This window comes from Apteryx rowi, unplaced genomic scaffold (assembly GCF_003343035.1).
Source record: "Apteryx rowi isolate R43461 unplaced genomic scaffold, aptRow1 scaffold_63, whole genome shotgun sequence".
Lineage (NCBI taxonomy): Eukaryota > Metazoa > Chordata > Aves > Apterygiformes > Apterygidae > Apteryx > Apteryx rowi.
Genome location: NW_020450905.1, coordinates 1,907,568 through 1,935,395, shown reverse-complemented (window position 1 = coordinate 1,935,395; position 27,828 = coordinate 1,907,568). Strand labels below are relative to the sequence as shown.

Here is a 27,828-nt window from a genome sequence, read left to right as displayed (position 1 = left end):
GTCCAGGTTTCCATATCTGTTTTTAGCCTGAGGAATATCTTCTTGTATTACTTTTAAGGCTAGATTTTTCCAAAACAGATGAAATTCCGACCCCCTACRAAGTCCGCCAGAGTTTTGAAGTTCCCTTCAGCAGGGACAGGGTTTTAGGCCGGCTGTGCAGGACTGCGTGCCAGCTGGCAGAGGCAGCCTGCTCTGGACTGCACCAGACCCACACTGAGACCCACAGGCAGACCTACATGGGGACTCTGCAGGAGTGCATCTTGAACAGGCAAAAGTGAAGGCTCTGTACTTGTGGATTTACTCTTCAAAATAGAGCAGGATCCCTACACTTTTACCCAAGATAGGCAAAAGTATTGCATACCGTGAAGATATCGGAACTGTTTGCTTCTGTATCCTCCACGTATATTCAGGAAATTTCAAGTCTACCAGTACTTTCTTTTCTGTACCAGCATTGGCTGAATTTGAGCCATTTTAGTTATCAGAGAATGATGTTGATTCTTTACTAGGCTTTGGTTTTTAACATTAATCTTGCTTAGAGTTTGCAGATGGACTGCTCAGTCTTTCTTGGTCTGTAACGAAAGCATCACAAATTCATCAGGTAAGCCAGTTTCCCACAAAGATATAAACTGACAAATTATTTGAAACTTGCCCCAAGGTGCCCGAGAAGCTTGCAGCTTTGACCTGAATTTTGACTCATGAATAACATGGAAGATACCACCTTTTGCAGAAGGAAACTAGATATACAGGAATCAGCATCCTACAGGGTCATAACTTTAAAATAAAGTCAAATTCAACTAGTTCAGTTAACTATGTTCAAAGTTACATGCAACAAAGTCAGCGGCTGAGGTTTTAGCAGAAACTGGCCATGAGCGCAGTGCTGTGACCGTATGCCGCACTTCTGGTCCCTGTGCTGCACCCAGGCTCCCCCCCTTCCTCTGCATCCCGTGTTTCCTTCCCCAGGAAGGCAGGAGGGAGACAGCGAGCACCCAGCTCCTGTTCTGACCTGCTGCTGGGGTGCAGCCAGGGTGTGACCCAGACACCACAACTCCAGGGCACTTGGCAGTTTTCTGTTAGCACCGCGCTCACCACTTTTGAAGTAGAAATACCATCTGCTTGGAAGCCAGATTCACTGGGTGGGAAGTGCTTTACCCAGCCTCCCCTCCTGCAGTTATACACACTTGTCTTTATGACAAACTCACCTGGACAGAATTAACAGCACAAAGCAGGTGGGTAAGTGTTTGCAAGTCTGGGCACCAAGATCCCTTCCACTGGCATGACTAAACCTTAAAAAAAAAAAAAAGTTTTAAACATTCCCCTCCACTCCTCAGACAAAAACAAAAGCACAAAATCAAAGACTTAAAATAAATCCCCCCACACACACCAAAAGAACATTTTTCAATCTTTTAAATACTTTTCATTTTTGATATTTGTTTTTCTGTTTTTCATTTGTTCCTCACTGCTTTTCCTTTACAAAACACACTGGAGGAACAGGATAAAAGAGAACAAGGGGAATCCCCCCCCAGAACTCCCTTTCTCAATGCTTGGCAAAAAAACTATTCTTAACACAACCTTTTCTTCCATTTAGAAACCTATGTGGAATTGTTTTGGAATCACTACTCCTGACATTTCACCGTGAATACAAATAAAAAATAAAACCTCCAAACATTTACAAAACATGCTTATAGTAAAGCCATAGAGGCCTTTAAAATGTCAAGCGTTTTTGGTAAACTCCTTGCACAGTTTTTTTGGCTCACAGATGGAAAAAAAATTCATAAGCTTAAATGCACATCAGCACTGCAAATATTTGATTATGCCTTATAGTGTATTTATTAGAAATTTGTTTAGCCTTGCTTTAAACATTTCAAACAATGGTTTCCACTACTTCCTTGATAGACCAAAATATTCCACAGCCTACTACAACAGTCAAAGATTTCCTGATATTCAGCCAAAATTCCCTGTTCTTTACATCATCTCGCAACTCCTCATTATACATGTCTTTGTATATAAAACTCACACAGCAAGAATTACGCTCTTTCAAAATACTTGCCACCAGAAATGCTACACTTCACTCATCTCCAACCCACTCTATATATAGCTGCCTACTCCTTGCTTCATGACTGTACATGAAATCCTCTCTTCTTGTTCTTTCTAAATGCCTTCCAGCTGTCAATAACTTTCTGCTAATGAACTGCCAAGTAGCATAGAGATAGCTGAGATACTTGAGCCACATGCGGGTAGTGTCTTAAGTCCGTGGCATTGGAACTTCTAACACTATTTATGAAAAAGCATTATGGAGACTCCTAAAAACCAGAAGCAGACAGCTGCTTGGATTTTGCATGGTAAAGGTCATACCATCTGCAAATGCAGACTGAATCATTAGTATTCCCCTGCCTTTAAAAATAACATAAATGTAGAAATTGGATTTTTCTTCATTTTTCTCCCATATCACTACAAAGTCATGTCTAATTTGGACCTCAGATAACCCATACTCTTTTAAAAATGCTGTTCCTCACTCTCAGATGACCACATAAAATCAGCAGTAGGGACAAATGGAAAAGAAACGCTTCAATCTCTTCTTTTCTGACATTAGCTTTCTAGATGTAGATCCAAACCGATAATGCATCAGAGGTTTTAGGTTTGGTTTTCTTTTAAAGATGACCCCCAGCAATAAATTTGAAAATGCAGTAGCAAAATTTTGCCACTTACCTAAAACATGCTTGAAAAGTTTGGAACTGAGAAGATGCAATTGTCAAAAGTTATCTCCTYAGAGAAAAGAAAAGCGTACCTTTCTCACCTGCAAGCTGTATGTGCCAAACAGAAGACAACTGTATTTTCTGGTAAATAAAACACACAAAATAATAATTACAAGCTTTCTAGTGTAACTTATTTTGCCTTTAGCGTCCCTCTTTCACAAGATGCAAAAAGAACATGCTTCCTTGACTTCAAAAATAATTGTAGTGGAATCTGTTTTGAAGCACTTGTAAATACATCAGCAACACTCAACGTCTGTAATTGCTTCCGTTCCAGGACTTTGATTTTGAAAAATCTCCATTTATTACTCTCTTCTGACCCTGCAGTGTGCTCAAGGGGAACAGATACCTTTCATGGTAAACTAAAGAACCTCCAAGCGTGCTCAGTTGCTGTGAAATTTTTGCCTTTTCTACCATTAGGATGCAAAGGAGATACTTTTACTTTTGAGGAGAAAGTGGCAAACAGTTTGCTCGCTTCAGACTGAATTAAGTACAAGCTTTCCTATTTCCTGAGCAAAGAGCCTCTCCCTCTAAAGGGAAAGCTGATGATGCATCTGCCCTCAAGCATATATTTTCTAAGGCAAGATGACTGAATAGAAGGTTGCTTCTGTTGCAAGGTTATTTAGTAGCACTTACTCATTTCAGACAAAATGTTCCCTTTCTTTCCTAGTGCAGAGTATCTATGTTACATACTTTATTAATAAACACTATGGATCAGATGGATATCAAAGGATGATAATTGATACACAAGGTCTACTTTAAGGCTAAAATGGTCTTGATTAGAAAGGGTTTTATTTTGGAAGAGGGGGTAGCTGGTTGTTTTAGTTTATTTTCACCAGTACATTTAAATCTCACCTGAGCTCATAGTCGGATCTCTCATATCAAGGCACTGTGTGCACCAAGATGAAAAGCTCATTTTTGGTTTGAAGAAGCTTTATCTTTCAACCTTTCCCAGTCCATCCTTGTTGCACAATCAAACTTAAAAGTGCATATTTTCTTTTGCTGCCTGTCGCCCTGAGAAACAAATTGGGCCTTCCTGAAACGATTCCTAATYAGAACTGAAAAACACACATGTGAAAACCTAACTTAAAATCACCTCAAATTTTCTTTTTGAGAAATAGTGAGAATTTGATGATTTTCCTTACCGCACCAGGGCAGACTAGTTCCCATAAGAAACTTGCTTCTAAAATGAGTTAGGTCARTAGCCTATGCAACTAGGGTAATAGTTCATGAGTCAAGTTTCAACAGTTGGCCAATTCTCCTGATTCAGTCTTAGAAGAAGGTCTCCATAAGCGGTAGAGGCTGAAATAGGGCGGGCTTGAACAAAATAGCTACTGCCTTGAGCAGCAATAACAGGGTATGCGATTTTTGATATACTCTTTGAAAAACACCTTACAGAAACGTAAAAATGGCCTGAATTTGAAGCCACACAAAAATAAATGAAAGCTAAAAATTCATAACAACTCTAAAAACCAAGCGAGCGTTCTGAGGTAGCAACTGTAAATTTAGCTGTAGTTATCCATGTTTGAAGACTGARGCTGACAAATGCAGAACAAAAAGCGACTAATGCAATGATTGCAAAGTACAACACACCATACTTTGGTGTAATATGTCCTTAGCATTGTATAAGCATACRTTTCACAAACAAGCACATGGTGCACTTTTGTAAAAAGGAGCTGGGTCACACATATTTTACATAACTCAGTGTCTTCCCTTTTAGGGATCCAGCATGGCACACTACAAACTGACATACTTCAATCTGAGAGGAAGAGCAGAAATCAGCCGCTATCTGTTTGCCTATTCGGGCAAGAAGTATGAAGACCACAGGATAGAAGCAGCAGACTGGCCCAAAATCAAGCCAAGTAAGTAGAACAGATTCTTGAATCCAAAGCTCTCCTAGAAATGCTGTCTAAACGCAAAGCAAGTGAAGAGGTACCTATATGTTTTATGACCAAAAAAGCATTYAAATCTGGGCTTTAATGAAGCCTATGGGAATGTTATTGCCTAGAATCAAAAGAGCYAAAAAGTCGCTCCTGAAACTCTAAGAGAAATCCAGACCCAAATCTTTGGAAAATGTAAACCGCATGGTTCCTCACATTTATCACTGCCATCCAGCTGGGCTTCTGCTCCTAACCAATTCAGTTCAGTTTGTCTGCCTAAAGCTGATCAAATACGTGCTAATCGTCCAGGGTTCTTAGAGGATTTGGTCTCAAAGATCACGCTGCAGCCATCAGCCCCATTTCAGAAAGCCAAATGGAAAGGAACTGTCAAGAAGGACACTCCTTTGCAACCCGAAAGTTGTTCAAAGAGGGAAAGTGGTGAGAGTAAATGAAAGAAATCAGTTGATTTAATAAGGAAAAGAAAAAGAATTGAAAGAGGTGTTGGAATATCAGTGCTCCTAAGCACAGCACAGCCCTACTAAGTGTTCCAGGAGTTCTCCAGAAATTACAATACTCCCTTTGATGTTTGTTATTTAAAGCTGCCTCTTTCAAGGTATTAAAGCTATTTGTTATTTCTGCTCATTAAAGTAACCATAGTCAAACAAAGACAACCTTGAGCTGGGAGACTGGGGCACATGAAATCAGAGGTATCAGTGTCTTCATTTCACGSATTTGGCCTGTGTTTTGTTACACAGGCTGTGGCACTTCACATTCTGAAGAAAGGATAACACCTTTAATTTGGGGGGGAGGGAGGGGAGGGGAGGGGGATGGACACAAAACTAATGCAGAATGTGGTTTCCATTAATTAAGTGATGTTGCTTAGGGGGCTTTCGCATCATTTCATAAGTCAATGGGCTGCCAAATTCTTGTAGGGTGCCGTTAAGCTTGGTTCTTTCCTATGTTTTCAGTGACTTGAATGATGAATACTTAAGAAACCACCACTCCTCTCCAAGGGGCAGTTTAAGCTAACTGTGGTGCTCAAACCAAGAAAACATTAGCTARCAACCCACAAACACAAGTGAAAATGAAACTGTGGAAACAAAGAGAAAATGTCAGTGAGGCATTATTCACTTTGCAAACCTTTTCTTCATAACAGCTCAAGCCTGTTGACCAGGTAGTATAGCTTCTCTCTCCTGCTACCACTCTCAGAAGGAGGAGAGAAGCTAAAGACAAGACTGAGAATTCAGGTGACTCAAGGAAAACTTTGCATAGGCCTTCTTCATATTTAACTATGCACATATTTACACATGCACACCCTGAAACAAAGTCCACAGAATATTAACAATGAATGCTTTTATGCAGAATTCTGCATAATGATTTTTAAGTAAGACAAATTTAAAAGACCAAACATGAATAGTGATTTAAAGGCTACAGAGGCATTTATATCCTAAGATGTTCTAATAGCAGATCTATCAGCCAAGGTCAAGGTGTTGTGCATCTCATGGAATATTGATGACATTCCCAAAGTCTGAACCAGMACAAGTAGTAATGCAGGAAAGTTCCTCCCATGCTATTTCTTCAGTGTTCACATCATGAACCTCCCCCAGTGAAGCCTATGATATTTGTTCGCTACAGTGCCTGCCCAGCTGCAATACCATTATCATCAAAACATTGGAAACAGAGGTCTCTTAGACAACGGAAYTGGAAAACCTGCCATAGTTTGTTTTTGTATCTGCTGCATTAATGAATCTTGGCCAAGTCATTTAACCTTTGGGCATCTTGCTTTCTCTTTCTGCGATCTGAGAAGTTTGTTAATTAACCCTTRSYAAGGGTTAATTAACATTTTTGATTTTCTCTGCATAATGACCTTTCATAGTAGCCTGTGTTACTACTGATCGTTAGTGGGATTCCAAAGCAGATAAGTTCTGTAATWTGAGGTGGGAAGACATGCTGCTGCTCTCAAGCCCAGATTTGGGAAATCACCTGTGGGAAACCATGGCTGGCCTATGAGATCTTTGAATTTCAGGCTTCTGTAAACAAGTTACTTCCTATCAGTCAGTGGATAGGAGCTGGGATGTAGGTAACTGAAAGGGAAGATTTAAACCTATAAAGAAATAGTTGGATGAATTTCTGAAAGTGCTACATCTCATAGCTGGACGCTAAACTTCTGCTTCTGGAAGGCTCACTGAATCCTAGTTCAAATATAGCAAATGCCATGATTACTGCCACAGCATGCATTGCAGAGAATGTGCCAGTTAAAGATTCATCATCTAAAACAAGAGTTAAGTTAAATCCTGTTTTGTATGCACAACAGTGTAATGCTGCTAAGGAAATTGCCTGGTGACCAGCTAGCTGATGACTACCTCCTCCTCCTCCTCCTCCACCTCCTCTGTCAAGTAGTAGTCACTCGCTCAGGGTATTTCCAGACAAAGTAAACTTCCACAGACAAAACTGAATAAAAGGTAGCAACAGGTCCGTGAGGTAAACAGTCTTACAGTGTCCAACAAGATCAATGGCCACTGCCCCGATCTGCCCCTGGGTATCTTTACAACAATTTTGTACGTCAAGGCTGAACGCCGGAAATGGCTGCCTCCAACTAGGAACTAAGTGGCTTAGTGTCAGGTACGGCAGAGATGCAGCRTTTACTCTAAGGAGAACAAGCTGGTTGCATTCTCCATTATCCCGAGTTTCCAAAAACATTCCACAGCTGCCTCCATGGGGGAGCAGGTTGAAGAGGGAATAGAGAAAACACTGGTCCTCAGGAAGAGAGGTTACCAGAACCATGCCAACAAGGAGTTCAATTACTGCTCTGTTCAGCAGTATGTATGGAATAGAGAGACCCTTCCAATCAACCGAGCAGAGACAGGCATAATCCACCCTGCTGAGAGATCGTGTACACTACTGTCATTTGTTTTCAGATCTTTCTTATGGAGCTCAGGAGTATTTTCCCATTTTGTCCTGACTAGGTCTACTTCAATCAGAACAGAAATTAAAGCAGCAGATTCCAGTAATAATCTCATTCTGGTGAAAACGAAAGGGTGCTAAGCGTTTAGCAATCATAAGGAGAACTAAGCTAAGTTTGATGCAAAAAAAGTCAATTCATATAGCTCTTTCAAATCATGGGGAGGTTATGAAGCTAAAGGCATTATCTAAATGTAGCAGCAGCTAAATGCAACAGCAATTTGGTACATGCCTTGCTTGCAACTCTCAAAAATCATTAAAATTGGTACAATTGAACTAATTATATAATTACATTTTAAARCAAAGTTAACAAACAATACACACAAACTGCTATACATATTTCCATACAGTAAAGCATGTTTGTATTTACCCACCTGACTTGGAAAGAAGATCTAACAACAGTTTTGCCCGAAAAGGTCTACAAGTATAATATGTGCCTCTTTTTTTAAAAATGTCGAGTATGATGAATAAAAAAAATACTTAGGGAAGAGAAAATTTTGTTCTCATAAATATGGACAAAGAAAGTCTCTTCATGATTTTCGACCTACTAAGGGAACAAAACAAATTAAAGAACCAAGTTTGTCCAAGAGCACCAGGAGTCAGTTCTCTGCACAGAGCACAAGTTTGCTTCATGAATTAGCACAAAATAAAAGTAAGGTTTCATAAGAAATACCACTCTCCCACCCAAATCATACCATATAAAACAAATACTATCATTATTCTGAAAAACATGCTTCATGATTTCTTAGTTTTCCTGTAGAATTGAAGAGAAACTAGAAAATGTCTTCAGTGACATGAACATGGAGAAAGGCTGTTTAGAAAGCAAACTTGCAGCTGCTGCAAGTTTAATTTTTAAACTGGATAGAAGTGTGATGTTGTTTTTTTGTTGTTTGTTTTGGCATTTTCAAGTGGCTAATTACACCGGACCTTGCCCGCCACAACAAACTTTCTTCTTAATGATTCTTTTAGCTCTTTCAGGCAAATAAGTAACTCCTTGCTCCTAGAAATACTGTCTTACTCAATTTTGTCCACACTTCCCCCCCCCCTTTTTTTTTTTTTTTTTAAGAGGAGAGAGGTTATATCATAAAAAATTGAACACACGTGTCATTTGGCTTATATATTCTTTTATTCTATACTTATTCTATATTCTTATATTCTATTATATATATAAATGGCAATTTCTTTATTTCAACATTTTTCTTTCCTTCCTTCCTGTCACCAATAAGATAAYCTTTGGTAAATTTTCCAACTGCTAACTTCAGGCAAGAATTGTAGTTTTAATATAAATAAATTTGAACAAGGTAGTATGTAAGTAGTAGTTGTGACTAGCTTTAGCACAGAATTTTAAAAACTAATCAAGTAGAATATTTACATGATCCTTCAGTCTATACAAAGTCAGTAATTGTTAGAAAAGTAAATAAACTTACTCTTTACGTAACAGTTTCCTTTTGAACAGACTTAGACTCAAACATGCCACCATTTAATCTGTAGTCAATTCAAGATCTACACGCTGTCACATAATGGGCTAACTCAAGATTTGTACTATCACGTAACAGGCTCTTCACAAAAAGTATTACTGCATTGACATAAAATATGATATAGTACAGAACACACGGCAATGGTGCACCAAGCTACCACCTCCTTGAGCTATTAGGCTAGCGTGTAGTAACAGCTGCTGTTCCGTGGCTCATTCAAGGAATTTGAAGCAATGGCAATTACGTGGACTTTACAGTCATAGTAAAGGATACTTCTTTTGCATTGACAGCTGTAAACTTCCCACAAACTGTTTAGGGGGTGGAACTGTGCTTGAAAGCTCCTCAGGGAACTTGAGATGCTAATTATTGCACTAAAAATACTTTTAACATAACAGAGGAACCTTGAAAGATTTAGTACCTGACAGCAGAGAACAGACAAGAATTCCTCCAGGAAGCACTCATCCCAYTTCCTGAATGACTTGCTACTGTATAGCTCTAGCTAAAGTAGTATATAAATAGCTATCTTCAGGTAAAAAGTAGGGCTTACCAGTCACTTCTGAGGAAAATCGTAGTTGTAATAGCAGCAGCACTAATGCTGGGTTCAGGTTAGATCGGAGCGCCATTCTGGCCATCCCTCTCCAGCAGATATGGATTCCAGATGCCTCCAGTCCAGTCGCTTCCCAGCAGCTTTGCTTCTCTATAATAGCCTTCAAAGAGCGTTTGAGAAAAATGAATCTTTCATATACTTAAATTGAAAGATACAAAGTATCTGATAGATTTGTTTCTCAATTCAGTTTAAAAATTAATGGAAAGGAAAGAAGTTATAGTTGGTTTTCTAAGCAAAGGAGAATTTATTTTGACATAGTTACTGTACTAAGAAACATASATGTAAAACTTCCCCCCCATCCCATTTTGATCAAGCCAGTTGCCTTACTACAACATCAACTTAAGCTGCCTGTTAATTAATCAGGTTTTGAGGAACATTCAGGTACTTAAATACAGGTTGCTTAGTGTCAAGGCGATAAACTATTTCAACACAGGCAGGAGGAAACAGGGAAAAAACAGGTCAACTCAGGAGCATTACGCACAGGAAATATGGGAACCTGAACTCACACATCCAGGAGCAAAAGTGAGGTGAGTGAGGATAAATGTGGAGAAGAACGAACAGAGATGAGAATAATAATGAAGATGGTGAAAGGAAAGGGAAGAAAGAATTAAGGGAAGGGAAGAAGAAAAGGCTGTCTGTGTGGGGGCTTTTCTGCTGGCCGGGAAGGGGAGAACAGCGGTGAGAAGCATACCACAGCACTGAACCCAGATTTCTCCAAGTCAGCAGCCAAACAGCCTGGCTGGCTGTGACAAATCTGGGTTCTGTCCATGTCCTTGATGGAGAAATAGATTCCTCCACCGAGTTGTCCCTAGGAGAACAAGCAAGGAGCTCTGTAGATCTGCAGATTTCATTACAGCAACACTAAAAACAACAAAAAAACCAGGATATTAGAAAAAACAAGAATTTGATGACTAAAGTTCAATTTAAAGAAGGCTGCAGGTTTAGCTATCCAAACAACATGCTTTTTAAAGCCCTGTTCTCCTTTGAAGTGGGTTTTCATTCAAAATCTGGAAATCAACACAAACATTCATAGTGCCTTTTACTACAGATGAAAAACAAAACAAGTGGAAACTACAAGAGAAAGGTCACGTATTTTATGCATGCCTGAAAAATGACACTGTTGCCAAGATGACGACAACAGATTTTCCTAGTTTCCCTTCCTAAAATATATTTGCTCAAGTGGAAGTTGGAACCTTTGCAAGACAACATTGTTTGGCAAACATGGAAAGAACATCCATATAGATACACATGGGAATAAACTGACTTGAGCACACAGCAGCCCCCTAACTGATCAAGGTTAAAGAAAAACTAGCTAAGTGGCATGCACATCCTTCCAGTCTGCATTTTTTTAGCTTCACTATTGATTCATGATTGCTCTCCGATTCATGTGGGCTCATGATTTGCCCCCCAAATCCTCATTCTACTCAAATAAGATCCTGCTCACCTTGCAGCCTTATGTGCTGTCTCTTTCACTTACTCATCTAAGGTAGGAACATGTGCAGGAACTGGCCCATGCGTTCAGTCCACGTGGAGTGGCATAAACCATGCCTTTCATCAAAAATGGGCACCAGAAATTTAGCAGTGTTTTAATACAATGATTCTTCATTTGGCACATTCATACACCATGAAATGTTCCTTAAACATAAATGCGCGTTGCTGGTTAATAGAGATAGAGCCAAAAGTACTAGAGGAGGCTCAAAATAAGCCATGGAAGCCAAATCCACAAGTGGAAAAGTAGCACTGCTTAAACTCATTTACAGACAGATCATTTTCTGTTTGTAGTTTGGTGTCTGAGCAGATGGCCCAGCTGTGTTTTGATCTGCACTTGAAAAAATGGGATACAGCCAAGGTGTCTACAGAGGCCACAGCGAGGCCATTTATCAAACCCTGACCTTACCCCTCCAGCAACCAAACTGTGTCCATCCAGTGGGAAGGCTCTTTGCATCCTTTCTAGCAATGAACTGTATCTCACAAACCCATTCACCTCTTCTCTGCTGGTTAAAAAAAGTCTCCAGTTTTCATAGTGAATGCATTTCTGTCCACAGCATTCAGAGGCTCATATATACAATCAATCCACTGCTGATACTATCAGTTTATCAAAATTAGCGTTTTTAAGTTAACAGAAGAGCAAGATACTTCACTCACACTATTAAAAACTTTGGTCTTCCTACGTGAATTTTGGGTTCTAATGCCTCAAAGGCAAAAAGTTTTTCTTTTCTTTTAGAATTTTGCCAGCCTGAAAATCCAACTTTAAGCTGTTATAACTTCTTTCCCAATATGAAGGACATTTGCCATAAATATTTTCTGCCCCTTCTCCATTCTTTGCTATTTTCTTCAGCCGTAAAGCAGCCTGGACATCTGTCATATTTTCTGGTGTGCTACAATAGCACAACCTGCGCAAAAGAACTTTTGAAGAAACATCAAATTTTTTATAGTTGTCTACACAGCACAAGTTTTTTTCTTCAAAAGTTTCAGAAGTTCCACTCATTTACGGATTAGTAACCCAACACTTGACAAGCAATCGGCTTGGTAAAGTCAATGCACAGTTATATACGAACACCGTATTGGCAAGAGAAAAAGTTTACATTCAAATCAAGTTTTTCCTGTTCTTTTAAAGAAAAAAAAAAGAAAAAAAAATCAAATCGTATTTGGAACACACAAGAAAGGAAAGAACATCTCCCATCTAGTGTCTCCTATGCTTTAAAGAGTTGATTGTTAGCAATGATGACAATTTCTATGCTGCCTCTTCGCAAAAGACCCCAAATCTCTTTATAAATCAAATAATTCTTTTTGGACGTATAAGACTTGCAGGAAAACATTCAATAAAAGCAACTCTTACTTATTGATTTTATACTTGCATTATGAATTACAAAATATTTCTATTGCACACACAAAGCAATAGCTGCAGTTTGTATACTTTTGATTAAAAGAAGTTTCTTCTCCAGAAAAGAGTAACTACATCCTAATGAAAACAGGTCAGCATTGAGGGGAAAGCAGTTTATAGCCATTACTTGCATTTTCAAGGAGTGAATAGCAGTCTCATAGAATTTTGTGGACCAGCAAAAAAAGAACCCAGAAATAGCCAGATCCCTGAGAAACAGATCATTAGGAATTACTGCTAGCTCTTCCACGCAACCACCAAGCTGTCTTTATTGCACCTTAGTCCATTTTCCTCAACTGTCAAAAAGATGCCTCCGTCCTTTTGCTGTAACCCAAGTTTTCTAAAACAAACAACCCTGTCTGTCRTTTTCCTTGTAGTGACTGACAGAGTGAAAGGTCAAGCATAAAGTTGTGGCTTTTAGGCTTTCCTCATGTATGCAAATACAGCAGAAAATGATGTGTTCTGTTTCTAGATTACGCAATTTTTGTTTCCTAACCAGAGCCATGATCACTGCGTTTTGACAGTTATTGCTAAAGAGACTTGCGTAGTCATGTTGACCTAGTCACAACTGCATCAGATCAGCTGCTGTCTTACAGGGGCCTCTGAAGGCAGCCTGTTAACTCCTACAGGGAGTTAACGCTTACCACTTATCGTTCGGGAGCTAACTCTGCATTTCCTGCTATCCGATTGTCAAGCTCATAACTTGGAAAACAACTATCTTTAGGATGTTTCATAAAATGCTGTAAAGTGACTATGCCATCACTTTTAGCAGTAATGTAATTCTCTGATCCCCTCTATCTGCATTTGCTGGAAGGATGCATCTGTATCCTGCATAAATAAACACTATTTCATGGTACTGTGGCTTTAAACATACTGGTATTCAGGGCACTCGGCACCATTAATCCACAGTGCAGAACCAAGGCTTTTCTCATTTTCATAATCAGAGAGCTTTTCAGTTTAGCATTCAGGGATGTGTCTTTCCACCACTGGATTCTCAATACAGTAACAAGTGGACTTGCCAGGACCTTGCTGCTCTCTGGATAACAAACATATGGAGTCATCTGTGCAACAACTCTACTATTGTTTCAAGAGAAAATAGCATTGTGTACTTTCTCCCTGGGGTAAAAGGGTCTTCATTCTTTTTGAGCTCTCTTGCTTCTGCTAGTCATCAGCATCAAAATTTATACTGGCCTCCCAGTGTGTTGAACTTGGAAAAAATTGATATCATTAGTACTCTGTACATATGCCTAGAGAAAATGCACAGAGGAGCCCTAGATACTTTGTGCAGCTGCCAAATTGATTTTGCAGATATGGATTTGACATCTAAATTCTCCTACCTAATGTAATCTGCATACTGCATGCTAAACCACAGAGCCATGTGATAATGTTCATTAATTACTGTATCACTAATGAAGTTATTTTGGTTGACAGGTCACAAACACATCAAGTTYCACTGTTTTCCTCTTTCATTGTACATCACCTCCACTCTAGACCTGAGYTGCTGCATCTCAAATCCTTTGCCATGTACTATACTGAGAGCAGCCTCCTGTAGTCATATTCTCATGTTTTTCCCAGCTTAAATTTTGTTCCAAGATTCCAGCCTCATTTGATACCATGCCAGCAGTCTCTCCAGAATGTAACAAAGTTTTCACACATATTATACTACTAAATTGATGATTTAAAATAAGATTGATCTCTTATCTCAACCTCTATTACAGATATCCATCATGCCTGCTTAGTTTGTCTTCCCCCTTGCTTAAGTTTGGAGACTTTTTCCCATGACTGGCTGAGGTTTTTTGAAYGCAAGCCAAGTCAACTAAATTTGAGTATCTTTTAGCATTTGTGGTTCAGTATGAGACCTGTATCAGTCTGTTGGTCATGTAAGCTTTCACTTCATCTCTGCTGGAGAACTGTTGTGTTAAATGTCTTGTTACAATGTTAGTTCTGAAATACAGATGCTTTTCTGAATCATTTCTTCTGAATTCCAAACAGCAGTAAACTAAAAAGCACCTTTGTAGCTTTTGCCCAATCTCTTCTTTCATAACCCAGCTGGATCCTGCACTACTAGATCTTCAGTAGTACTTTGCCTAACCTCGACAGTCACTCTCCAGGGGAGGGCAAAGCAGGGAAGAGGAGGAAAAATAAGCCTCCATTAATAAGTTTCCTTGCACAAAGAATTCAGGATATGTGGGAGCACATTTAGTCTTTAGAACACAAGGCTAGGAAATGGGATACCTGGTTTCTACCCTACAGCTGTCATCTTGCAACATTACCCTGCTTATCTCCTTAACCTTTTTTTAAATTTTAATCCATATCTATAGCAGGCTGTGAAACTAGTAAGTATTGTAACAATGCTTTCCCTCCGAGAGTGTTAAAAGTGCAACTATTACAGACTTCCACTGTTATTGCTTAGGATTTAATTTAATTTTTTTTTCCCCTTCCTCCAAGCTATCCCGTTTGGCAAAATCCCCATCCTGGAAGTAGATGGAGTAACCATTCACCAAAGCCTGGCAATTGCAAGATACCTTGCCAGAGAAACAGGTAACATGTATTTCACAACTTTCTCACTCTGTTCTTCACCCACCTTTAATGCTCTCTGGCAAAATACATCCAACCCTAGCAAAAACAGAAACAGAGTAACAGAAGTCAATACTAGTAAGGCAATATTACTATCAGTGCTTTTCTCAGGCATAAATGATTAGTTATCAGCCTCTTGTTGCACCTGTAGTTTGCTTGCCAGCACTGAGGGCTGACTACAGAAATGCCGTGTACTATACCGGATGCTGTTATGGGTGCTACTCTCAAAGAGATAGTCTAAAGAACCTCTGCACCCAGGAATGCGGCGTGGTGGCAAGTGCGTCCTCAGCAGGCTTCTTTTCTCCAATTCGCTGCCAGAGTTTTGCTTACTCGACTGTGGCCACTTTAGAAGTCCTCATGAGATCTCAGGCTATGTCCCCTGCAGTTTCAAGGTCTGAAAGAAAAAACAAACAAAAACAAACAAAAAAATCAACACGCACACCATGGAGCAAAGTGAACAGTTGCACAATACTTGAAAAAACTACGTTCTCTTTCTTCCTGCACATCTCCCACACTTACCTTTTTGTGGTTCTCCAGCACTCACTTTCCCCCTTGTCACCAAGGAACAATTGCTGATGCCTGGCCGGGGATGGGCAGAAGAGAGGCACAAAAAAAAGAGTTAGGCTAACCAAGATTAYGGAGTCAGGGAAGTATTTTCTTTCTGGACTCAGACCTGAAACACTAGAGCTGCATGGGCAGGGCAACCTTTGACCCAAGCTGTGCATTACCTTCAAGTATAGCAACACACCGCAGGGCACGGGAGCTCTATGGCAAGATTTAGGGCCATTCACATGKCATGTAGACAAAAAACTGGGAAAAAAGGTTCAAAGTAACAATCTAACGCGTGAAGCGCTATGATGTTCAGAGTTAAAGCCACTTTGCAAAGCATCTCTATTTGCATAATAAGCGTGTATATTTGAAAGAAGACTCATAAATAACATCCTCCTTATATTTGGTTGATTTTCCCCTCTGTACATACTGCATGGTTTTTAATCCGACTTCTCCAGTCAACAACCTTTATTCTCCTGTCTCTGCACAACGGAAAATCTGTATCTGATTTTCCTAAGGCTCTGAAGGCAAGTTTTCCATGGAGCTCAGTTTTTGAGCTCTCACGCTAACCAGGAAGACYATCAGGATAAGGAACCTTTGAAAGTATTAGAGATTATTACACTCACTGAAACAGATTTAGGTAACAATTCTATTCTGGAAGAGATATTAGATCAGGCGGTGACACCACTCCCATGCATATATACTACATTCTATGAAAGTACTCGACTGGTTAGGTAATGTGACATAAGACTCTTTAGTAATACAAGCAATCAAAGAGTAGTCAGGGCTTGCTTTAGGTCAGTTAGCTGTCATCCAAAATTGTCTTCAAAACTAGTCTGGTTGAAGGTGGACATGTTTGTAGTGTGCTGAATGTCAGCAAACTGAAGATGGGCCAAGGAAGTGAGTACTATCTTACTGTTACTTTTTTTTACATTCAGAGCAAAAAGATGCAACCTGCCTTGAAAAATTTTTCCAAAATATCCTCACATCTTCCAACTGAGTAAACTGGAAAAACAAAAGAAAACACAGTATTATTCCTTAGGGCACGAGCACAACAGATTTTAAGGCATGCCTGCAATATTGTTTTCCTGCCAGTTTCCTCTATACTTGATACAATCTACTTCTTTCAAGAGAAAAGAATGAAGAGAGTCCATCTGGCAACATAAAGTAGAAAAAAAAAAAAAAAAAAAAGGCAGACTTCTTTCCACCCACCTTACCTCCCTACCCTAGTCCTATCAGAAGGCTGATCTAGAACCATACTTATTTCATGGTTTTAAGTTTTCTCATTGAAATATTCCCTGATATTTTTTCCAAACTGCAACATAAATGTACTTCTGGTAGGAAGGAGAGAGCACACAGGGTGTTTTCTTTTTCCTTTTTTATTTATTTTGAGCTACGCCACAGCAGGCTCCTGATCTGCAATACTGCATGTCCCATAGCACAACTGATAGTCTGGGACTAGTATGCACAGCTGGAGGTAGGACAGAAACCGCACAGGTTGTCATCTATACCATCAGTAATGTCCTACCACACTGTTCTCACTCCGGTCCTAGTGATGCTGTTAACTATGGTGGAAAAGAGTGTGCATGGAAGGGAAAAAAATTCTTTYAATTCATAGTGAAAGTTTGCTACTCTACCCTCAGGTCTATGTATGTACCATTAACTTTTAATTAAAGAAACAGCATTTCAGGTGYGCGTTACTATACTTTACTAAAGGCTCACAGGGAATTTGATGCCAAAAAAGGAGAGGCACATCTCTTACCTTCAAAAGCATAAAGTTTAAGTCAGGGAGATAGCTCAGGAGAGGAACAGTGTACGCTTTAAGGGAAGTCAAGGAGCTYCCAGGCTAATCTTAAGAGCTGAGAGAGGAGAAAATAATGACCTGAACCTGCACAAAAGCATGAATACATAAAGGGCCGGGGGGGGGGGGGAGAAAGGAAGGAAGGAGGAGGAGACTGAGGATACTGCAGGGAAGCAGAAGGGCAACTGCGGAGAAGAGCAGCTTTGTAAACGAGACTAAGTTAGGCTAAGGTGCCTGCTTACAGTGAAGTAGCAAAAAGCAGACTTCAAAATGGGGCTGAATGCTCAGAAGAGAGGGAAAGAGAAACAGGCTTTCATGGAAGCACTTTTGGAGATTGCCTTGAGCAAGATGACAAGACCACACAGGGAGAAGGACCTAAAAGTTGGTATAAGGGAAGGTTAACACAGAGGAATTAGTGCTGAACCTTACTGAACATTCTGGGTTGGTGGAGAGCAGAGAGAAGGATTGAAAACACAGTAGCCAGGCTGTGAGTCTGGGTGACAGAAAAAACAATGCATTTCCACTGATGGTGATATGAGGCTGGAAAAGCACAGAGATGAGATTGCATCTGGATGCCAGGAGTCAAAAGCGTGTTGCAAGCATCCGAAAAGCCCTGGAGAGCTTGTCTTTGTATGGAGGCATGCACAAAACCCAGAGCTTAACTTTGGGGTAGCAAATATTCCTGTTGATGCCGTCTCTAATCTCCCTTTATATGTTTGCTTCTCCTAGGTCTGGCAGGTCAGACTCCTGTGGAGCAGGCACTAGCTGATGCCATTGTGGACACCATAGATGATTTCATGACGCTGTTCCCTTGGGCAGAGAAAAACCAGGATGTGAGAGTAAGACAATCGCTAACTTAAACAAAGATACCACATAAGCACTGAGTGTGTACCTGAGTATCTCCTCTGCAGTGACAGCCACACACTAATCCCTTGGGTGTGCCACCTCAGCAAAGCTGTGCTGGAGGAAGTCTGTGGTTCATCCTGCAGGCTAATCCTGCCAAGGCCTTCTGCTCCCTTCCACCTCCTCCTCATCAGGAGCAATGATGAGGCCATCATGATCTGCCCCTCACCGGTTCACCTTTAACCAAGGATGCCACAGGTGTATATGTCAAACTACTATTTTAAGGGAAAGGCAGGACACTCCCATCCCACCATCTTGTCACAAGCAAGCAGACTAAGCAAAAATCTTTATTTCTGCTAACTCAAAAGGATTAGCAGCTCCATACTATCTTATTTTTTATGCATGTACTTCTTGATTTCTGTGTGGCATTTAATGAGTACCAGTCTTCAATAATATGAGGTGCCGCAGACAAAGGCTTTTCAGTTGTCAGAGCAGTGCAAGACTGCGTACTGGCAAGGGGCAATGCAGCGCATCCCTCACTGTGGCTGTGGTCTTCAGACTCCCCTGTGGCCTTACCTCAGTCCTTTGTGGTGCTTCTGCAAATACTAATGCCCAGCCTAACAAGTTCCCATGGATACTTCAACACAGTCACAGGCAAGTCTTAGACCATTTAGGATTTTTGGTGTCGTTCCAGCCTCTCTTACCCTACTAACTCAGAGCCCCCAGTGTAAACATGCAATGCAATGTAAGTTGTTCAGCAAAGAGGGTGATGGATGAGGTAACTACAGTATTACAATAGTTCTATTCAATTCTGACCCAAGGAGATAACCTAGACCTTTTATGAAAGATTTGGTGTAACAATGCTTCTAACCATTAACAGTCAGTGTAAGCACCTTCCATGTATTTGTATATTATGTTTCAGCTAGACTAGGGTATTTTATTATAGAAAACAGACTACAAAATGTTAATTAAAAAAAAAGAAATTATATGCAAATGCTCTAAAATATTTCAGGGGAATAACTGAAAATGTGTTTTGAAGTTTTCTTATTCAAAGATGCTAATTACTTTATCTCCTAGTGACTTTTTTCAGTTTCCTGATGTGGGGAGGGGAGGCTGCCTCATGATTTCTAAACACATAGGAACAGCAGTACTATTGCTAATGTAGTACTGTAGAAGAGCATTACTACCACAGTACTACCATCATAGCTGTTCCTTCACAGAGAGGCAAACCCCCATAATACTGGCTGGGTGTGTCAGAGTTGACAATTAAGCACTTCTCCAAAATCAAGGACCCAGATTGTGTCACTAGTGCTTAATTTAAAAGGGAAGAGAGTCCACAGGCAACACATATGCCTGTACACACATCTGCATGCAAGTGTGTTTTGGGCCACAGAACTAGAAACTTACTATCTTGGAGTTTCTAACCTTTTCAAAGTCAGTATCATCTGTTCTCCCTTTCTCCTCTTGAGTCCACTGCCACCACCTTGTGGCAGAAGTGCAGTCTAATGGATGTTCTAACACTGAAAGATTTAAATAATTTACACACAGTAAAGCATAAAAGTCAGAAAATTTCTCCAAACCTGACAAGCAATTACAGGAACACCTATCCTTCAGGGAAAGTTTTAATGGTGCATAATATATCTAGTCAGYAGTAAGAGGAAAAATAAGCAAGGTAAAGGAAACACGGGGACCCTGCCCATGGAATCTCGGTTTGCCGTGCGCACAACTTTTTGCCCTACACTCCCCCCAAAAGGCTTACCAGACAGGGGAAAGGTACATGAAGTCTTCAAACAGGTCTGCAGAAATACTGATTTTATTCCAGGCTGCATCTTTTGGAAGCATTTAAGCTGCTGTCTCTTCAACATTTTATCTTTTCTCCTTAACCTGAATTTCAAAGCTGTTGAATTAAATCCATTATTATACGGTGCTTATTTAACTTAACCTGAATGTGCTTCTCCAAGTTAGGTCAAACAGGAATTAACTGCAGCTGTACCAACTGTGCCACACAGATCTGACTAGATAATCACAACAGGTGCAAAGCTTTTTGGCATCTCAATTGCTTCCACATGGGTGAGAAGAAAAAAGAGAAACAGTTTGTCTCCAAAGGAAACAGCTAAACCTTTATGAGTGGTGTTAAAGTTTTCCAGTATGGGCAACACCTACCTGAAAAACACCACCACACACAGTCTTATCAGTCATCAGTTAATATACAAATACAAGGGCCCCATCTCCTTCAATATGGACTTTAGCCTTCAAAACCATATATTTTAAGCGCCTCAAATCTCATTGCTGAGGAGACAAAAATGGCAAATAAATAACCTGCTAACATAAAAGATGTAAGACAAATCTGGTACAAGTTCAAAATCCAAGTTCCATGTCTCAYGTGAAAAGGGCTGGCAAGGAAAGACAAGGGGCCAACATCTTTATTAAGCAATGAACTCAACAACCTTGGGGCTAGCCAACGAAAGGCTTCATTACTTCTAATACTCCAGAACTGAACAGTGAAAATGATCACAGGACTCTAGACAAACTCACCAACTCTCTTTGGGAGGGAACATCATAAAAGACGGCACAGCAGAACTAAGCTGCATGCCCCCATTTCCAGAGGACATSGGCATCTCAGTAACTGACAAAGAAAACACCTTTTAACCCAATACCCTATTAACCTGAGCCATGTTATTCACACAGGTGTCAGCAGGCAGCAATAAGACAACTGCTTATGGGAAAGACTTCACATTACAGAGCATATTAACATTCAAAAGAGAAAAGCCCTTGTGCCAAAGGCAAAAAAAAAAAAAAAAAAGGCCACGTTCAGTTAGGAATAGTTTCTTTTACAAACAAGTCCTTCCCAAACCCATGGCAGACTTGTGCCTTGCTGCAGCTGAGTGGCTGTTATCACAGATAAATGACAGGCCCAGCTATGTACATCATATCACAGCATATGTACGTTCCCTCAGACCTTCCTGAGATAACACTAAGGGAGCAATGGCTTGAATCATTGCTCACTGAGACATAAAAGCTGTGTCTTTTGGGCATGGGATACACTGCACAGGTAATGAGCTCAGCTTTCCTAAGTTTCCTAGTGCCCCTTTCCACCTACTCAAATGACAGTACAGTTGCCTCTTCATTCTTTACTTATTTGTTGCTATGTTTGTTTTACTAATCCTTACTTGGAAGTCAACACATTCCTTCCTCCACTAGAGAGGACAGAGCCCTCTCTGCTCTAAAATTTGGGCCAGATCAAATGAATCCATTGCCAACTTTTTCACATTTCTTTGTACGGTGGTACTTTTTCATAAATAAGAAATCCACAAGAATCCCATTTTGATGAGTTCTGCGCTTACATGGGGGTGTATTCTGTTCTTTCCCCAGAAACAAGCATTTAATGATATCCTCACCAACAAAGCACCAGAGTTACTGAAAGACTTGGATGCTTTCTTAGGGGATAACAACTGGCTGGTAGGAAAATCTGTAAGTATATTTTTTGTTTATTTCTCCCATTCCAGGCAGGTTGCCAGTAAAGCAAAGTAACTGACTATTGTTGAATTTCTGGATTTCATGCCATCCTACAAAGTCTTGTAAAATAACTACCATCACTATTTTCAATTCCTTGTTCTTACCAATACCCTTGTTGCCTCAATTACAAAGCGAAAACTCTTTTCCGTGCCATTGGAAAAGGAATTTATCAAGCTGGGTTAGAAGTATGTTGACACAAAACATCTTTGTACTAGTCACKGGAAAAGGAAGTTGTTTAGAACTCAGCTTAGAATCATTCTCCTCATTTTAGGACAATACCAAACACCAAAGAAATTAATCCCCCTTTTTTTACCCAAGCTGTTTAGAAATGAAGACACTTCTCTGCAGCACAGATTCTGCCTAAAAGATCAATGTTACAATCCAAATCATATTTGTAGCAAGAACTTGATTTAACTCATTTTTAATCATGTTAAGCCTTGCATTGCAACCTTATTGCTAGCTCTGTAGTTGTCAACTCTAAATAAGTAAATAAATAAAATAAAGCAACTTTGCACAGAACAGACCAATTCACCTTCAGTTCCACCTTTTGAGGTTACCAACTTATTTATTGCTTTCTCTCTCTCGTTTCCACCAGGTAACGTGGGCTGATTTCTACTGGGATGTGTGCAGTACAACACTTCTGTCCTGCAAACCTGACTTGGCAGACAGCTACCCCAGGCTTTTGGCTCTCAGAGACAGAGTGCAGGCACTTCCTGCTATTGCAGCCTGGATCCAGAAAAGACCAAAGACAATTATGTAGATCACCCGTTCAGACAGGAAAAACACAATTGTATGTTTAGAGTTTAACATCACAACTAACAAGTGTCATAAGTTATTAATTTTGGAATCATTTAAATAAATTTCAGATGGATATGCTATATTCAAACCAAAATCTATTCTTTATATGCATTCGTGAGAGAGAATCAAAAGCAGTGACTTAGTAGAGCCAAGCCTGGGGACAAACCTGGTTCCACCTCCATCCCTCTCACTACAAATAAAGTGTTAAAACTGATCAACCCAATTAATGTTTTGTGGGGTCCCAGAAAGGAGGATGGGGGAGAAAGGAAGAAATTTTCTTGGACAGATGTAATCTCAACACTGTTTTATCCTTGTTGTAGACTTTCAGTGCAGGAGGAAGTCAGGCTAATTCAAGGAGAGGAGGTGTGACTGGGAGGGCTAAGGACACAAGGCAAAGGAGGTGATTTTCAAACCACTTTACTGTTGCAACCCGAGATATGCGGAAAATGCTGCAAGCACCTGCCTTGTGCCCAGGGCAAACATATTGCCAAGACTGCATTTATAGCAAATTACTCCCCACCACTACAAATACAACAGGCTTCTATATCCAGACCTGAAAACAAAACAAAAACTAACGAAAACACTTGGTCAATGGACTTCAAGCTTCTCAAGCACTTTCTTTGGCCACTTGCAGTTCCTGCTATGCCACTGCAGAAAATGGAGGTGCCCAGCTGAGCTGCCCCACACCAACACTAGTTCTSCATAAGCACACCAGTTGCAAAAGCTTTCAGCTGCTCACTAGCTCTTCCAGGAAGCTGGGGCCATTAAAGAGGGGCTGCGGTGAAAGCCAGGTTTAAAACAAACAAGCAGTTTCTTCTTCCAGCAATGGGGAAAATAGATGTGTGGAGCTCCTGACAATAAGGATGGTTGCAGATGCAAGCGGTTTACGTGAACTCAAGGGGAGACAAGTGCTTGGAAGAAGGACCCTGCTCTGATTAGTAAGTAGATAAATCACAACACACTTGGTTAATCCTCAGAGCTGACAATGGCCAGTAATGGGAAACCGGCATTGTCTCTAGACACTTGCTTTCCCCTTCCCACCTTTTAAGTATTATTTCATTGAGAGGAATATAGGTAACATCAACCAACCACTGAACAGTGCAGAGACTAACCAGGTATTGGCAGAAACGAAAAGTCCAATCTTTTGTTCATTTCAATACGGATTCTCCACTTGCTTTTGCAATTTCTTTCACAGTTTGTTCTCGCTCTTCGCACATTTTTCCTTCTTTATCTTCCACTCTCCTCTCTTCTTCAGCAACAGACTTCAGATAGTTGCAAGTCTTCTTTCTGTACCTCTTTCCCAACCAGAGAGACAAGTACGTGATGAAACTGAGTGTCCAGACCTTTCATCTTGGCAAAACTAGATAAAGGACTGAGGGGTGCAATCCCAGCCCAAGGGAGACCATTTATTTTCATTACAACTACTCTTTCTTTTCTTAAAGCTCCACTTAGTGGATACTCTGACTTAAAGCACATTGTGCTTGGGAGGCAAGCTGACTTTCAGGGCTTTTGCAGCGTTCTGCAACTACTTACCGCATTCTGACAAAAACAAATAAACAATGATTTAACATCTACCTTCGTTACCTAGCCTCCATTTCCTTAGTATTCAGGCCCTGGTTAAAATTCAGAGAAGTTTAAAAATTACTATGCCCTGGTTTGGGGGATTTCCATTTGCTATATTTTTACATTTTCTTCAGACTAGCTAGATGAAACTGAGCTTCCATTGCAAACATTATTTAATCTCCTCATTGCTCAGACAGAGCAGAACATTAAAATTAGCTTATTTAAATAAGTTTAACTTACTAGTTCCTATACTTCTTTGCAAACCAGGTTACACATATAGGGAAAAATACAGGGAGAAAAAGGGGCATTGGGAACCTCACCCCTCCAACAGACTCACTACGTAGAGTCACCTGATAATACACAGATTTCAGGTAAGACATACATGGTATTTTTATTAAGCCCTGAGCCTGAGAATTTCTAACACCGTACCACTAATAACATCTGCAGGTTGTGAAAGTAGTGTACAAAAAGCAAACAGTATACTTATTCTGCCTATGGGGAAAAGAGAAAGCAGAGTTTACTGAAGATTAATTAGCAGAACAAACCTGAATTCCCAATTACTTGTTGAGCTAAAACATCTATTTATTTTCATTAACAGTAATTTCCCTGGAGGTAACTAGGCCACCACTGAGCCATTTTTGTTCTTTGATCCTCATATTTCAACCAATACTGCCTACTTTCCCCCTCCTAAGACTCCCAATTAATTTGGGGTAGAAATTGTTAGGAAAAAAAACAGTACACAGAATCCAAAAAAAAAAAAAAAAAAGCTAGAAACACCAGTGTATGAGCTTAACAGCACTTAGAGCCAGATTCAGCATGGGCTCTAATATTAACTCTAGAGGTCTAGAGATGTGATTGCTTTAGAAATAAGTACTGCTTAGTTCACCTACATTAACTGATTACATGCATGTACCAAACAGACACCACCCAAAACAGCCTCTATGGTAAGCATTTTATTTTGCATTTGAAACAAACAGCTAAGAACATGTAAATACAATGGGACAAGAGTTGAGTTAGGACCATGCTCAGCTGAAAACAACTCTAATAGCTTGAACACTTGCGGTTGTCTTAATCCCCACTGCTTAGTCCGACAAAATAGGTGGAATTAAACAAAAATGCTAGATGTTGATTCTCACCTTTCTCCCGCACACCAGCGTGACGGGGCTGACACTCCCATACAACAAAACATGTTTTCACCCTATTTCAGCTACGCATTTTGAAATACGCAACCCTGTCACAGATGATTTCCACTGACAGCCAAGTAAAACTTAGTTTCAGCTTTGAAAGCTTTTAAAAGTGTTTTCACTTTCCATCAATCTTGTACCTGGGGAAAACATGTGCATTTGGTGGGGGGAAAGAAGAGAGACACCCCTAGCCATAACCAAAACAAGAACAGACGCCCCATAGCCATAACCAAAATGGACACTTCACAGACCACCTCACTGACAAACCACTAGCAGTGTCCACAGATAGGCTGAAATATTGAGCAACTACAGACTAGAAAAATAGGATCTTTGAAGAAAGAATATTTCACCCTTATCACTTCTGCACACTTGCTCAGAACCTTGTTCCCCTGTCAACTACTCTTCCCCCTTTTTCACATAAAACTTTACAAGTTCCTTCAAAAGATACAACAAATATCTTTTTCTCTGTTTTTCTCTGTCTTTTCCTCTGTCCAAGGAAACAGACATCCTCATCTTCTTACCCCCCCCCTCCCCCCCAAAAAAAACCATCCTAACCAGATTAAAAACTTAAGGTGCAAGCACATCTCATCTCCTACCTACTCAAATCGCATCCTAACAAGCGGGTTAAAAACTTATGGCGGAAGCACACGCATGCCATTGAGGCTCTTTGTTTCACTGACAAAAACCTCAAAATTCACTGTATTCATCAAGAAAAGTGTGAGTGAGCCTTCATTAGCAGAGGAGAGAGCTGGGCTTCCACCATCTACACCAGAAACTAATGAAGAAAAAAAAAATCCCAACCTGTGTGGAGTTCCTGCTAAATGGCACTCGCCATATTTGTAACCGGCATTCTAAGACAATTCTGATTTGACTATAATGAAACATTACTAACAAATGACTACTGGATAAAGCCAAGTCAGTTCAAGCGGAGCATTTTACCTAGTTTGAAAGCTGCTTCTTTTATTTCTAACCCACAAGTTATAATTCCTCCCCCCGCCCCCAATAACCACAAAATGAAAACACTTCATTAATCTATGGCATTTTATTTGAACAAATTGATACAAAACCAGTACAGTACAATCAAATGAACCAAAACAAGCAGAAACAGACTCAAGCATTGTCAAATAAGGCACATATAAAAAAAATCTACACACATAATCCAGTGAAACAGACAGTTTTTATATATATATATGTGTGTATATATATATATATTTGGAGGTAGAAATAATTACAAAAATACTGATGAATCTTAAGCAGTAGCAGATCTGTTAAAACAATCACTACTTAGGTCCCCATTTTGAAAACTGCTTTGTAAAACAACATTTATTCAGCATCTGATCCACTATGTTTGTGCCATTTATGTATTTGTTTTTAAGCATCAAAAGAATGCTATCAGTGTTAAAAATTTTCAATACCATGAGAAATACAATAAAGAAACTACAAAAAGTTATAAACGTCATAAAACTCATGGTCATCAGTAACATAAGAGTCCTTGGGGTACAACATTGCTTTTTTTCCTTAAATTTTACAACATATTTACATTTTAGAGACCTAGTGAAGCTTTTAATAATGTGGCTATATCTGCTGGAATGGTCCCTTCTTCTCCTGCAGAAAAGGAGAGAAAAAGCAAAAAGCTGCATTATTACAGCATTAAATATTTCACACAAACTGACAAAACTCTGCACCTAGAAATCTGTACAGCAGCCTCTACTGGTAAGGAGTCTGGCACTGATTTGTGGGTAAAACTCAGGGAACCCTTTCTGTCAAATTAAAGTTAGACAATTAATTTGCAATTAATTAAATTGCAGCAAATAAAACCGATCAGTACAGTGCATCTTTCCAGTTTATTTCCAATGAAACAATATTGGTTTATCTGCATAAAGAACCCAGTTTTTCCAGAATAAAAATATATTGCAGTGACTTCCTTAACTCACCTAAGTGGGCATCATTATGTGCAACAGACTTACCTGAATCAGCTGCAGTCATATCTTGTTCTAACTTCAATTTCTGCTGGCTGATTTTGAGCATGGATTCTTCAATAGTCCCTTTACTGATTAGCTTTATGACTTGTACTTCTCTAAAAAACACAAAATAGGATAAATCCATTTTTATACTTTCTTTGCATTAGYGAAAATGGGCAGGATCTGCGCCTTTGCTCAGCTGGCTCTGGTTTAAAACAAGGAGGAAAGCCAAAGAGGAGGCCAATGCTAGAGCTCTAATTTTTCTGTTTGGGCCAACTGTGCTCTGTACTGCCAGAAAACTTGTCTTCCCCTGCGCTCTTGGCCACCTCAATCTGGAGAGTTTCAAAATCTGCATTAACAAAAACCATCATCCCCTTCCTCCCCACTCCCCAATACTACAGTTGAAATAACACATTCAATCGCTCACATCAGCTTATTCCTGAAAACTGTAGAACAGATCAGTGTTTCACTCTTTAGGACAG

At 39.9% G+C, this 27,828-nt stretch overlaps 2 protein-coding genes across 4 annotated transcripts in view; one reads left to right on the top strand and one right to left on the bottom strand.

Annotated features, from left to right (window-relative positions):
• The first annotated feature begins 4,476 nt into the window (after positions 1 to 4,476).
• On the top strand, positions 4,477 to 22,746 carry HPGDS (hematopoietic prostaglandin D synthase). The gene is made up of 5 exons (XM_026084204.1): positions 4,477 to 4,612; positions 15,003 to 15,095; positions 18,211 to 18,320; positions 21,697 to 21,795; positions 22,436 to 22,746. Exons 1-5 carry the CDS (start codon positions 4,480 to 4,482, stop codon positions 22,598 to 22,600), a joined length of 600 nt encoding a protein of 199 aa, XP_025939989.1. The 5' UTR covers positions 4,477 to 4,479; the 3' UTR covers positions 22,601 to 22,746.
• A 3,666-nt stretch (positions 22,747 to 26,412) lies between these two features.
• The window catches only part of SMARCAD1 (SWI/SNF-related, matrix-associated actin-dependent regulator of chromatin, subfamily a, containing DEAD/H box 1), a 36,013-nt gene continuing 34,597 nt past the window's right edge, over positions 26,413 to 27,828 (bottom strand). For all 3 annotated transcript variants that reach the window (XM_026084199.1, XM_026084200.1, XM_026084201.1), the window contains 2 exons: positions 27,353 to 27,462; positions 26,413 to 26,990 (listed from right to left, as the gene is read on the bottom strand). In XM_026084199.1, coding sequence (XP_025939984.1) covers positions 26,929 to 26,990; positions 27,353 to 27,462 — 172 coding nt within the window. In that variant the 3' untranslated portion in view covers positions 26,413 to 26,928. The remainder of the gene's footprint in view (positions 26,991 to 27,352; positions 27,463 to 27,828) is intronic.